This window comes from Ambystoma mexicanum, chromosome 5p (assembly GCF_040938575.1).
Source record: "Ambystoma mexicanum isolate Mex_15411 chromosome 5p, UKY_AmexF1_1, whole genome shotgun sequence".
Classification (NCBI taxonomy): Eukaryota; Metazoa; Chordata; class Amphibia; order Caudata; family Ambystomatidae; genus Ambystoma; species Ambystoma mexicanum.
In genome coordinates this window covers 271,491,396-271,506,461 of record NC_090930.1, presented here as the reverse complement: position 1 = coordinate 271,506,461, position 15,066 = coordinate 271,491,396, and the positions used below count along the sequence as shown (strand labels likewise).

Here is a 15,066-nt window from a genome sequence, read left to right as displayed (position 1 = left end):
CAAAGCCACTTTGAACCAGTGCCAAATCAGTGCAAAGTCACTTTGCACTGCAGAAATACACTATGCAACGCTCTGTGAATCAGGGAGTTTGTTAGCAATGCAACATCACTTTGCACCAGTGCAGTCGCTCTGTACCACACTAAAACAATTCCATGAATCAGGCCCTTGGTGGTTGTGTGGCACCGATGCAAAACTGCACCCTCCATATTCTATTAGGGTCGTCACCGCCGGAGTAAAGGCGATCAGATAGTTCCTCTCCTGTCTGAGATGTACCAGTTCCCTCTGGTTCTTGCTGACAAGTTCAACTAGTAGACCTGGCTTGATCCAAAGGATAAATATAGAGGCAGTGCTCAGCACACCGTGCCAGCCAGAATGCAGCAGCAGATCGCGGTGACTGCCAGTGCTCAGCACACTGTGCCAGCGTGCAGCAGCAGACCACGGTGACTGACAAGAGCAAGCTGACATCCGCCCAGGACCAGTCCTTCCTCAGGAAATCTCAGCCTAACAAACCTGATCCGAGCAGGCAAAGGGAGGAAGCTACCACCGCTTCCACGGAACCTTTTTGTCTCCCAAGGTGCAGCAGTTTGTCATATAGAACCTGCTCGTGTGTCAGTCAGGTCAGAATACCCAGGCATATGGTGGCAGCAAGTTATTGTCTGACCCACTAACTGGCATCTCATCTTGGCAACAGGCGTCGCATTTCCCAGCTGAAGTAGCAAAGGGAACATACAGGTATTTGAAACTATTATAGTTAACTTTTCATGTCGTTTTGGGAAGCACCTTTTAATGGCTACGATGCGATTCTATGTCACTTTTACGCTTTTTTCAGCTAATACCTATTTTGTTAGTGCATATACTGCTCAGCCATTCTGCCTGCTTTTTGGATGGTTGCTGATTCGTTGTTAAATACATGCACGTAGAGCGTAGATGACTACCATTAGCTGCAATATGGATACACTGACAATGAAAATAAGTTAGCTTTTAATTTTTTTACTTTTTTTTATTTAATGGTTTAGTTTGATCTCAAACTTTTCATTATGTTGTGTTACAAAAGTTACATAAAGGTAAAAAATGGTAAAGAAAATCAAGAACATCAAATTAATCACATAGACTTAATCTTCTTTGGAAGTGACTAAAACAGAAATTCATGCTTCTGACCTCTAGAATTGACTTCAAACCTCCAGTCCGTTGTCCATTCCAAAATCACTTTAAATGTTAGCTTTTAATGGGAAGATCCTGATGTATGCAAACGTGGAATACATTTTTATTTATTTTCACAACAGGCCGGGGCAGTGCTTGCGCAAGCAATAGTCAATCGGCTATGGCACCACAAGAAAGGCGCAGTGGAACCTGGCCCTACAACGGCCCTATATGCATGCCATGTTACCTATGGGCAGGGAAGGGCACAGTAAAATATTGCTTTGCCTACGGTGGTAATCATCTTACAACCTTCCTGCAGAGGGGTGGCCTATCTCTGTAGGAGCCCACTGAGACAATAAGACGGGCTCGTCAACCCACCAGATAGTGAAATTGATGCCGATTTTCAGGATATCCACCATGAATAAGTGTCTTAGGAATATGAGACATACATAGATCGATAATTAAGATTATGTATGAATATGAGAAGTATTCAGAATTATTTTTTTGGCAATGTTTTTGTATATTTGTTGGACAGCCTGAAAAGCCAACTGTGTGTTGCCAAACCCAACCCTATATTTTTTTAAAGCCCCAGTGGTGTCTCTGTTGTCATCGTCCAGTGGCCTCTTAGACTGGATGATCTCTCTTTCAGAGTCTCATTTCTATGTTTATGCATTGTCGGCATGTTTGTTTCCAATCATCGCTGCAACCTCAGTGGTTTACTAGAGGCCAATATGATAGAGAGCTCTGAAAGCCATGACTCAGAAAGCCTAGGGACAAAGAACACAGTGCAAGAAACAAAGATATCTTAAGAAGAGTGATTGAGAGTTAATTGCAATAGGGAGAGATATCTGCCAAAATATTCAGAACTGTGACTTCTGAAACCTGTATGGCCTTGCAATCCAATTTGAAGAATTTGGATGGTTGGGTATCCAGATGCACTGGCAGAGGATGCGGAAGGTTTTCAGCGGCGGCCACTACCCAACGGAACTATATTCTGACCGACATTCACCGAGCCACCCCCATGCTCTAGCGCAGGGAAAACATATCTGCCTTGTTCCTGTCGACTTCCTTTAGCGCCTACTAACAACTTATTTTGAGGATTTCACAATAGTAGCAATTAAACGTAAATCTAATCAATTCTGTAGCTAAAAACATGGAGATATGGAAGTTCCCAAGAAGCTCAGCCTGCTCCTTTCCAGCGCAGTTTATAAGACACACCAGTTTGTACATTTTATGTTATATTTTTGTCTTGGTGCATTTTTACATATATTTACTCTAGTGCAGTACTAGAGTGTATTGTGATCATGTGTTTGTGCTTGTATGTGTGCATGTATTTGTGGGATTTATAAAGTGTGAACCAAGCCAGGAAGCATTGGAGTGCTGTACATAGGGGACGTACCAAGAGAGTTACAAGTAAAGGTGTGCGGTGGTATCGAGGGGGAGCCGGGGAGAGGAGAGAGAACTCCGTAGGGGGAGAATTTAGGCTGAGTGGAGGGATCAACACTTGACAAAACATCTGGATACATAAATAAGTCTCGGCCACTAATTGCTACATTTTTGTGTTCCCAAAAAGACATGGAGAAGAATTCCTTTGCTTGTGGGAGTGATGATCACCGTGCAAACAGCCTGCAGATACCGGTTAGTGCAAAGGGTTTTCTTCTTGATTTTGACCTAAAGGTGTAGGTTAACCACATGCCTCTGGGGCTTTCATTTAACACACACATGCATTCCGGAGAATTGTACTCTTCATTAACTGTAATTGAGAAGAATGCACTAGGAAATGGATGTCGCTGTGTGAGCCAGAATTATCTGGACCTCTGTAAATGCATGATGACACAATCTTCACCGCAGTTTACATTTAACAGCTCTTACACTGTTAGTAGGACACACACTCTGGTAAATGTACCCAGTTAAGTGACCCTTGCACATACAACATACGTAGCACAGAGCACACAGCATTCCATTCCATTGCAACTGTTACTGGCCACATTTTATTTCTCCTAAATAATCTCCCTTTCTCCACTAATAAAGTAGAAATGTACGGTATTGCTGCAGTTTATTTACTTGGTTTAACTCTTGCAGGCAGAAATCAGACATTTGCAGGAATCAGACTGTGGCCCTCATTACGACCCTTGCGGAAAGGGGTTTACGCCGGCGTAAACCATGGCGTACCTTACCGCCTGAGTACAAGTTCCCTCAGCGCCATGGTGATTTTAACGCCTGCTTTTAGCAGGCGTTAAAATCCATGGCGCTAAGGGGCCTTGATGTTAATTACGCCACCGTAATTTACGGTGGCGTAATTAACGCCTTCCCCACTCCCATTATGCCCTATGGGGCCAGGAATGGGAATGGGGAAGGGTAAATGGGGATTGGGGACTTACCGCCCCGCCAACCTCGGAATGGGGCGGTAAGTCCGCCAACCCCCATGGCGGAGTTGGCAGCTTAGCGCCATGGACCATGGTGCAAATTGCACCATGGTCCTCCGCCAGGGTCGTAATGAGGGCCTGTGACTATAGGCTGCCGTGAAAGGAGCAGCTATTATGTCCTGGATAAGCTTTCTTTCCCAGCTTGTGCTTCCCCAAAAGAATTCCTCGACTGATAGTTTGGCTGTGAACTGAGAGAACAAGGCGGCCACCATTTAAGTGGCTACACAGCTTTCTCATAAGGGTATGTTCTGCCATTGGTGCAAGTGGATTCATTCCGAGTTCACGGTGCAAAAAAATGGAATAACAGATTTACCCTCAATTTTACCACACTGCCAAATTCCATCTTTTGAGGTAATGTGGAGGAGCACCCTCAAGCCAAGTGCCGGATGTTTTTCCTCCATATTATTTCGAAATCCGATATGGAGGTCTATGGGTCTCCATGAATGGGGACTAACGCCACCTCAGCACCACTTCTAAACTGGCCCAGGAATGGGGACTAGCACCACTTCAGCTGCACTTCTAATCTGGCCCATGAATGGGGACTAGCACCACTTCAGCAGCACTTCTAATCTGGCCCATGAAAGGGGACTAACGCCACCTCAGCACCACTTCTAAAATGGCCCATGAATGGTGACTAATGCCACCTCAGCACCACTTCTAAACTGGCCTATGAATGTGGACTAGCACCACTTCAGCAGCACTTCTAATCTGGCCCATGAATGGGGATTAACGTCACTTTACCACCACTTCTAATCTGGCCTATTAAAGGGGACTAACACCACTTTACCACCACTTCTAATCTGGCCCATGAATGGGGACTAACACCACCTCAGCACCATTTCTAAACTGGCCTATGAATGTGGACTAGCACCACTTCAGCAGCACTTCTAATCTGGCCCATGAATGGGGACTAACGTCACTTTACCACCACTTCTAATCTGGCCTATTAAAGGGGACTATCACCACTTTACCACCACTTCTAATCTGGCCCATGAATGGGGACTAACACCACCTCAGCACCATTTCTAAACTGGGCCATGAATGGGGACTAGCACCACTTCAGCAGCACTTCAGATCTGGCCCATGAATGGGGACTAGCACCACTTCAGCAGCACTTCTAATCTGTCCCATGAATGGGGACTAATGCCACCTCAGCACCACTTCTAAACTGGCCCATGAATGGGGACTAACACCACCTCAGCACCACTTCTAAAGTGGCCCATGAATGAGGACTAGTACCACTTCAGCAGCACTTCTAATCTTGCCTATTAAAGGGGACTAACACCACTTTACCACCACTTATAATCTGTCCTATTAAAGGGGACTAACACCACTTAATTACCACTTCTACTCTGGTCCATGAATGGGGACCAGAACACTCCACCACTACTTCTAATCTAGCTAATCAATACAAGTGGTGACAGCCTTTTTGAAAAACTGCTGTAGCGACTATATAAAAATCAAGTTTAGGAAAGGGTAACAAACACAAGGAAAAAAGATTAAGTGGAAGAAAGAAGATTTGGGTATATAAAGCAGGAAAAGGGATGGGGTTAGATGAGGGATAAAGGCGAGGAAACACCAGTTAAAAAAAGGCAAATCATTTTGTCAAGAGGGCAACCTCAAACAAGGCTCACTTTGGACAATTTGCCAAAATGAGAGCTTTGTCATCCCATAAACCTTCAATGATTTCCCAAGGCATAGATCGAAATGGTCCTGTTTTGGCGAAATCTATTTTGGAAGGAAGACTGAATTCCCCTTTCTTTATCTCCTTTTTTCCAAATTTTACCAGTGACAACAAAAGCAGAACAGCTTTTCTTCCAACCTTTTTATTGACACTTTCATACAATCTGAAAGGACACACCTGAAGCAAAAGTAAACTCAAGTTATTAAAGATATTATTTCATTTGAGTCTAGAAGAACAAAATTAAGAACAAAATCATGGATTAAGGAAAAACATGGCAGGAATATACTAGCTCTACTGGAAATGGGGTACCTGGAGAAAACTCCTGACCTCCCAGGGACAAATATAACATCCACCATACATCTGGTCAGGAGTTTGCAGAAGTAGATAACAAATGATATTACATTAGAGAAATATGGTTTAATCTCTAGATTATGACTGCATGAGTGGTCATCATATAACTTTAGAAAAATCACTGCATGTTTTATTCATTTGAAGCATGATTCAACATAACATCATTAGAAAAAACATCTTTAGGGGAAATTAATTATAAATGAGGGTCCAACACAAGGCTTTAACCGGGCCCAAGAAGAGACCTCACATGACACAGGAGCGTATTCACACAAAATCTGTCTAATAAGACTGTCCTGATGAAGGCTGCATCGAGGGAGCATGTTTAAGTAGGATCCATAAGGCTGAAACACAATGTGTCAACATCTCTTCAGATTTTAATATATATAGATAATTGTTCCGAAATTAGGACTTCTGTTGTATTCATATACTGTTTTGGATACAAATAGATGTTTTTCTCTTTCCCATGCTTCATTTCATTGGTTTTTCATAAAGATGTTTTTTTCTAATTATGTTATGTTAAATGATGTTTCATAAAAATAAAATATGCTGTGATTTTTCTCGAATAAAGGATGACCATTCATTTAGTTATAATCCAGAGATTGAACCAATATTGCTCTAATTTAACACAATTGATCTACCTCCGCAAACCCCTGATCAGTTTTATATTTGAATTAATTTCCTAACTACCTTCTATGTGAAAAAGATGCACCAGGGCCAAATAAAGAGCATCATGTATATTATATTATTACCAGTGAATTACACAGACTTGCACTTGCATAGTTTGATGTATAGATGAACACACTAATAGGTGTAACATTGGGTCCTATGAAGAGCATTATGCAGTGTGGTGTGTTAAGAGGTATATGCCCAAGAGTTAACCATACCCACCAGGTTCGCACAGATGCAGGACGTAGACTTTTTTTGATGATTGTTTAGCTTGTACATACCTATATGCTGATTTAAAAATAATCCATGTACATTTTATGTTAGGGGTCTGTAACCTTTGGGCCTCCTGATGTTTTGGACAACAGCTCCCATCAGTCCTAGCCAGCAGAGTCAATAGTGAGGGGTCATGGGAGTTGTAGTCCAAAACATATGGGCCGATTAAAGGTTGCAGACCCCTGTATGCATATTTAAACTGAAAGGATGTCACCAATAACCTCTTAGATGTTGAAACAGAAATCAGCCTACAATGTGCTTCCTGAGGTTGTGAGCATTACTCTTACTCTTCAACAGGAAGGTAGAAAGTGCAATCTGCAAGAGATTGCAGATTTTGCAAAATGATGCCGTACGGATTGTAAGAGGTGTAGCCAAATACGAGCACATTTCACAACATAGGAGAGCTCTACACTAGCTTCCTTTCGAAGCACGAATTGAGTACAAAATCAATGTCCTGACTCATAAATGTTTGTTTGGAGATGCACCTAGCTACCTCAAAACGTGCATTTCCGTACAACCCTCAGTCAGAAATACTAGGTTGAGAAATACCATTCGCTTGCAACGACCAAGAGCATTACGTGTGAAGGGGAAAGAAAGATCTTATCCAGTTAAAGCTGCTATAGCTTGAAATAACTTGCCTCCTGATCTTAGATGTGAGAGAAATGTACTGGCTTTCAAAAAAGCTATGAAAACTAATCTTTTTTGTTAACTTAACACATCCTGTCCCTTTTGGATTTCATTACTGATCTTTCAAGCTCTGTTTCTCCGGACTTTGATGTCTACGGGCTTTGGCGCATTACAGACAAATAAATACAAATACAAATTGTCTTATGGATTTAGGATCAGAATGTACAACATATGCCCGATGGTATTTATCACGGTGGAGAGTCAGGTTTCCTATTGACTCATATGAACCTCTTTTTTTTGGGCTCTTCTTTAGTCCTTCTGGTAAATATTAGGCATTGGGGAGCCAATTCAGACCATCCACCCAGAGACTGGTTTCTTATGTGGGGGTTTAATCCTTAAGCCTTTATCAGTAATTAAACAAGGAAGTTCTGTGTATATTCTGAGGTTGTTAATGTCACTTCATGGCTGCATCAGGTATTTTGGAACAAGGGATCAGTACTCAGTATCACTGCACTTCTTTGCATCTCTACCTGCAATTGCCACTGCCATACCTCTGACCCTAATAGCTTCATTAAGTTAGCTTTCTATAGTTGGAGGGTCTGCAAAACCGCTTCAGTGATCCATGAAACACACACCCAGCACCTATCAAACATTAGCGAAGATTTGGATGAGACCCAGCCATTAGAGGACGGCACCAGCCTCCTCTTTACCACCATGGGATCGGGTGGTTCAAACCATAGAATGATAAATGTACCAACTATTGGAACCACCACCCCCATCAGACAGCTTACCATTGAGGATTTGGATGTGGGTGGTTCACCTGGCCATGCACTACATAATTTATTGTTTTCAGAATGTATTGTCTTAATTACCACCACTGGACATCTTCCTGAATATGCCTCTGCTGCCCGCCCCACTTGCTCTTTCTTGCCCTAAACCCTACTGGCTCTCCTAGCCCCTCAATTTCCTCCTCACCCCTGCCAGAGCTCCCCTAATGGCTAACTCTTCACATCCACGCAGACTGCGACCTGGCCTGATCTGGGTCTCTCCATCTCTGTATTTCATTACTCTCATCCCGATCCCCAGGCCAAACCTCCCTACCAGCTACACATTCCTCTCAGTGGTCCACTGTCTTATCTGCAATACCTATCATGCCATCTCCATATCATGAAGTGGTGATGAATGCAACATCCATCTGGCATGTTGGAAAAGTGCTTGGGTTGTAAAGGTCATTGCGGCAGATTCAGCAGCGATCCAGATTCCAATAACTGTGGGTCATGGAACACATTTATTAAAATATTGCTGTTAGGATGACACCACCCCGATGATTTAGCCTCCTCTAGACAATAGCACCCACTCACGTTGGATCCCCATGTGCATTTATAGATGAATCAATACAATATGAACCTCTCTTCAAAGTCCTGACTAATTGACTTATCAGTGACTCCCTAACTTAAGCACAAAGACCCTGATGACAACCGAGCCTGCAACCGAAACATGTTGACTTTGCAGATTGCTCAAATATGAAATCGAGCTGCAAATAGGGAATCAAGTTGCATTTTAGCACACGTGAATTTATCAGTTTCACCAGGAACATATATTTGTTCTTCTTTTTCGAATATGTTATGTTATGTTATTGTAACTTATAAAGCGCACGGTCGCCCTAGGGCATCATGGCGCTGGAAAAAGAGACTACTCGGGCGAGGAAAACTGATAACAGCTGGAGTTAGAACAGGTAGGTTTTGAGAGCTCTCCTAAAGCCAAGATGGTCAGCAATGGCTTGCAGAGACGGAGGAAGGCCATTCCACAATTTGGGGGCGGCGATAGAGAATGCTCTGCCGCCGAGCCTTTCCCGCTTAGCTCTGGGAATGATCAAACGATTGGAGGTCATGGAACGAAGGTCCCGACTTGGGATATATCTCGTAAATTTGGATTGAAGAAATTCGGCACCCTGGGCATAAATAGCCCGATGGACAATGCACAGGGATTTGAAATAGATTTGTTTCCTCACCGGCAGCCAGTGAAGTTTGCGCAACACTGGTGTAATGTGAGCCCCATAGGGGGAACCGGTGGCTAACCTGGCTGCAAGATTCTGCATACGTTGGAGGCGGTGGATAAGACCGCTTGGCTGTGCAAGGTACAACGAGTTGCAATAGTCTAACCGTGAGATCACCAATGCAGCTACCACGGGAGGGCGAAGGGCTCCAGGGATCAACGGCATAACCTTCTTAAGGACCCGGATCTGGTGGTGAGCGGATTGACAGACAGCTGCTACCTGGTTAGCCATAGACAAAGAAGCAGAGAGGATGACCCCTAAGTTCTTTACTTTACTGACTGGGCTAGGTAGAGGGCCCAGGGAGAGGGGCCAGAAAGCAGGGGTCCACAAAGGGGGTTCGGAGGGCATCCTACCAATAGTACCTCCGTCTTATCCCCATTTAGTTTTAGCGAGTTCTGGTCCATCCATATCCCGACTGCCCTTAAGCAGTCATGGAGGCAGGCTGAAACCTCAGATTGCTCCTGATCTAGGCGGATCAGGATTTGTGTATCATCCGCGTATGAGTAACAGTTGAGCCCATAGGAGCGGATGAGACAGATCAGGGCCCAGATGTATATATTACACAGAATTGGTGATAGAGAGGATCCCTGGGGCACCCCACAAGAGAGGGTGCACGGGGCAGAGAGGAAGGGAGGCATAGCGAGGGTCTGAGTATGATCATAAAGAAAGGAGGTAAACCAGGCCAGGACGTCACCGGAAATCCCAATCTGAGAGAGACGGGAGAGGAGGATGGAATGGTCCACCGTGTCGAATGCGGCGGAGAGATCTAATAGGATCAAAGCCCCAGCTCCGCCAGCATCGACAAGTCTGGACATGACATCTTGCACAGAGACAAGGACACTTTCGGTGCCTCTACCGGGCCTGAACCCAGCCTGAGCTTGGTTGAAGATATTTGAGGATTCCAGAAAGAAGGACAGTAGAGGAGTCACCAGAGCTTCCAAAAGTTTAGATAAAAAAGGGAGAAGAGAGATAGGACAGAAATTAGCTGGAATAGAAGGGTCCAGGGAATATGTAAATTAAGGATTGTATCTGTTTGTCCCCCACCAATAAGGCATGGGGCAAACCCACACCTTACTGGTGTGGGATAGTTTTGACCCACTGTTTGTTATATATAAAGTGCACTCACATCAGAATCTAAATTAGAGCTTTATAGTTTGGGTTCCAACACATTTGCACTGACTAAGGAAATATGTTATATTTATACAATTTATTATAAAAGTTAAATACTTTCATACCTTTTGATATTGTTCATTCTTGTGATACATTTTCACATCTTGTAATTAATATTAAATTGTGTTGCAATGTTTATGTAAAACACTAAAATAACTACTACCCACAAGGAACCACTACTTGTTGTTAATTAGTAACCACTTGGCTACTAGTACATTACTGAGGCTTTATGTGAATGTTGTTAATACCTTCAAGCCATCTTCCACTCCCATTTGTTAAATTCTTTTGCAGAAGTATTCGGCCCGCCTTATTTGCTAATGATAACTATTCCTCCCACACTTAACCACTTACCTTCTTTTATCAAAGAGAGATGAGTTTCCTGCCAGAAGCAGATCTTGTCATTGGTGCTGAGACCGTTCCCACTCCAAGTCATCAATTTGAAATTCTTAGCTCCTTTGATTTCCCTATTAAGAGTTTTTGTTGTTGATTTTGTCTCTTTGGCCAGCATGCTAGCCTAGATCAGAATTTTAATATATTCAAACCCCTCTCTCTATTTTCTCTGTTTTAAAATGTGTCCTGATTTTTAAATATTATGAGCCTCATTAGGACTGTGACAGTAAGTGTGTGGTAAATCCACCAATGTACTGCCCATATCATTTACCGGTACTGGCACTCAGTCCCATGGCAGTACAATAGCATTGCGAGTGGTGGTATGGCAGGGTAAATACCCATTTCTGGAATTCATAGGACTCAATGGGGTTTTTGGCAGATTTACTGCGAGCAGTAATTCCGCACTCTAAATCCACCAAATATTGGAGGTAAAGTGGAGGATTTACATCCAGTTTTTTGCTCGAGGTGAATTCTCCACTTTACCTCCAAATTTGGAATTGGGTGGCGCAGCAATTACTGTCCCCCCAAAAAAATGGCAGCAAGGGAATTACAACCACATTGTTACAACACCCCAGAAATCAGACTTCATATTCCATTGAATATTTGCTGAGAATGAGGCTGTCTGTGCTCGCTAACACCTTCAGTGTTAACGGATGCCTTCCTCCTTGCCTCCCTGCAGGAACACCCTACCTTCCCATTGCACCACGCAGTGCACTCTTGGCACTCCGATGAGATCTATCTCATATGCTTTTTATCTTCAGCTATATTTACTGCAGCTAACCTCCATGCCAACAGTAAACGAAGATGAGCAAAACTTTTTCTTGAGACCGTCTCCGGTCTGCTTGTGTCAGTCTATCTGTTTAATTGCCTCCAAAAACTGAGCTTCCTTCTTGGCAAATTTGAAGATTTTCATGTTGCGGTTCTGCACTGGTTTGAGTTTTCCCAGGAAGAGGGTTATTGTTGTAGCCCCTGCATATATACCACTCGCTGAAGAACCTTACAGATATAGGGAATATGAGAAATAGAAAGAGGGCTTGCGAGAGAATACAGAGGAGAAAGCTATTACTTCCTAGTGTCTGAACCTTCCTCTGTAGGGAGGGGAAAATTAGGGGAATAAGCCCCTTATTTGTATCATTTTCTTCAAAGAACAGAACATGGAACAATCAGATTGAATTCCATACAATAGACCATAATTTCTATAGGCTTTCAAGTGTCATTTGTTGAAGAGTCTATGTAGGTCATTTAGTAGCTTATGCTTTTTGAATGCAGGGGACCACCAACGTTTGCACTTAAGCGTTGCTGGTCCATTGCATGCAATTTTCAAGACTCACAAAGCAGAGTTGCAGGTAGTGTTTTCTGATGGATTCTTATGAAATCCACCTGGTTTAGCAGGGGCTAAACCAAGACATATTCTGTAGGAATCCTTTGGTTTTACGCCTACACTAAATTCCAATGCAGGCATACAACCGGGGGCTCCTCCAGGACTGGCGAGGAAAGCAAAGTGGAAACTCCACCGTGCTGCTCTCCATCGCCTTGCAAGTCAGAAAAGTCATAACAGCAAATCGTCTTGCTTTTACACTTTCATTTTCCAGGCCACTCGTTTGCGAATGTTCCCCGCACATTTTTTACTAGATTTTTGTCGAGCGGCAACACCCCCATTTTGGAATGCGATTCTAATTAATATGCTGAAGCCATCGTGCTCCCTGATGGATCAAGAAACCCTCCTTGTACATGTGAAAGTCGAGAAGTTGGATTGCTCCATATTTTGGGGCAGCTTTATTTTCATGAAGAGTAGTGCTGGCAGGATTTTACTGCAAATAAAGGGATTTTGACAACAAAGTCAATGTTTTTGAAGAATTGTTTTGGCAATTGAAGTAGAAGTAAAACTGTGAATCTGGAGATCTCAACAGCAGCAAATCTCTCTATGTCAACCAGAGGATTCTGATCACCAAAGGAAAAGATACTTACCACTACTCAACCATTGTGGCAGCCTCCAACAGGAGCAAAGCCCTATTCGAAGTAAAAAAGCATTGCAGTTTGTACCAAACCCTCCGTCTACCTGGACGTGCCGGCAACTCAGGAAATCAGACAAAATCAACAACTTTTTAATTAGCAAAATAGACAAGTCCAACAGATCATAGAATCCATCTCCCTCAATAATAAAGTACCCTGTACACCAGCATGCACAATACCTTCATAAAATAAAACACTTTATCCAGCCGCAGGATCTCCGGGCTGTCGTGCAGACCCTGGTGGTTCACGTATCGATGGAGGGAATGCCTGATTGGGATCCCAGCTGCTCACCTCGCTCCTTGAAAGCAGTGCTCCACGCCACAGCATCCCTTCATTTGGGTGCTCATGAATAAATGCTGAATCACCCTTATCCTATGTGAACCACATTGGCTTCCTCTCCAGGCCATGATACTGTTCAAGACTACATATACCATCTACAAAGTATGCAGGAGTAGCACACCAGCATACCTTGTGGCTAAAATCCACATATCTGGTGCCACACGCTCCTTGTGCGGCAAATCGACAAACCGGCTCAAGTCACACCTCATCTGCAAAGAGAGGTCCCACAAACAAGCCTTCTCTTGTCATGCACTTACCCTCTGGAACTGGATCTCGGCTCGAAATGCCCCCAGAATTCTCCAATTTCACAAACCTCTCAAAACCTGGCTTTTCCAACAATACCTAACCAAGGACTAATCCCAATGGTTGCACACACAGCAATTCACAGTACAGCACTACTGTTAAAAGACACCAGCCCAAACGTTAGCTACCCACACCGTTTATATCGCGCCTGAGCTCTTGAGCTAGGTCAGTGCTTTAGAGAATACCATTTTTTTTAAACGTGAGGTGCTAAATTATTTTTTATAAACAACTTTTTTGTTTTTGTAACATAAATGAACCAGTGTGTGCAAATGAACCAGTGAGTGCAGAACATGTACTACACAACCACCACACCCACCAGTCTAGTCTAGTACTCCCCTCCCATAACGCAATCCAGATAGATACAACCAAAAACATAGGTTTCTTTCCTGAATGATAGCATCGGTAATACCAGGGGTCTATTATAGTGTGACTTGCCACTTTCCTCATATACTGTCGAATTTCACTAAGCATTCTATTTGCTTACATTTTAATCTCTCGAATTTAATTTTATCTATTCAGACCGGAACAGCAATCTTGTAATAAAGATGTTTCTGCATCACTCAATTTCCCTGCAATATTCCTCTTTGTTGTCGCAAAAGCCAATGCAATAAACAAATTGCTGTATTTGTTACACATTAGTTCTCCCCAATTCCCAAGGAGCATTATCTTTAGATCTAAGACTAGCTCCCACCCCAAGTCCACCATGATCTGATGGCTGATCATGTTCCAGTAGTCTAGCAGTTGAACAGTTCCTGAGATCATGTGAAAAAAATCCCACTTTCTGTCTGATACTTTGGGCAAAGTAAGTGTTCTCACCCCCCATCCTTGACAACAGTACATGTGAGTAGCAGGTCCTATGCAATATTATTAGCTGGACCATCCTGAGTCTTTCACATATCACCATTACTCTAGGTACATACCTCTGTTGACTTGTCTGTATCCAGTGTCCCAATATTGGCCTCCCTCCTGGCCCTCAGGTTTACAAGGGGATGGGGGGGGGGTGGCAGAGTGCCCATTATCATCCTATATGTGGAAATGGGCTTAACACAGAGCCTATACACAAATACAATATGTTCCAAGTGTGAGGAGGCTGGGAGATCATATTCTCCTTACAAGTGAAAGGATAAGGCATGCTTGACCTGCAGGATTAATAAAACCGCTTCCTATCTAAAAGGAAGGCTCCCTGCAACTTCCCAAATGATTTCAGGCCACCATCCTTGACAACATAGGCAAATGTCGTAATGCCCTGCTCTGTATTTCCTTGAGTGTAATGTTTCCTCATATTCGAGCTGCAAAAATGGGATTATCCTTCAACCCCATTTTCTAGGTGAGGTCTCTCCAGGTCTGTAAAATCAGGTTCCCCGTCGGGAGTAGAGTACACATTCCCATTCTGCCGTGAGGTACCCGAGCCGGCTTGTGGTTCCAATCAATTCCCTTTCCAACATAATTGCAGGGGCCTATTTAAACCACATCGGCCCATTCGTTAGCTACTGTCATATGGGAAGCCTAAAGATCTGGCAGTCCCAATCCAGCTTCCGAGGTCGATCGTGTTCGGATCTCTAGAGCTGTCCCAGGACTGCTAGTACCTCACAATAACCTCCATCCGGCAATTTATTGAACTCTGTTTT

General features: G+C 43.4%; 1 protein-coding gene across 1 annotated transcript in view; it reads left to right on the top strand.

Moving 5' to 3' along the window:
* Window positions 1-411: 411 nt before the first annotated feature.
* ATP1B4 (ATPase Na+/K+ transporting family member beta 4) overlaps window positions 412-15,066 on the top strand; it is a 432,920-nt gene continuing 418,265 nt past the window's right edge. The window contains exons 1-2 of the mRNA XM_069612681.1: window positions 412-732; window positions 2,714-2,778. Of these exons, the coding sequence (XP_069468782.1) occupies window positions 2,716-2,778 (63 nt within the window). The 5' untranslated portion in view covers window positions 412-732; window positions 2,714-2,715. The remainder of the gene's footprint in view (window positions 733-2,713; window positions 2,779-15,066) is intronic.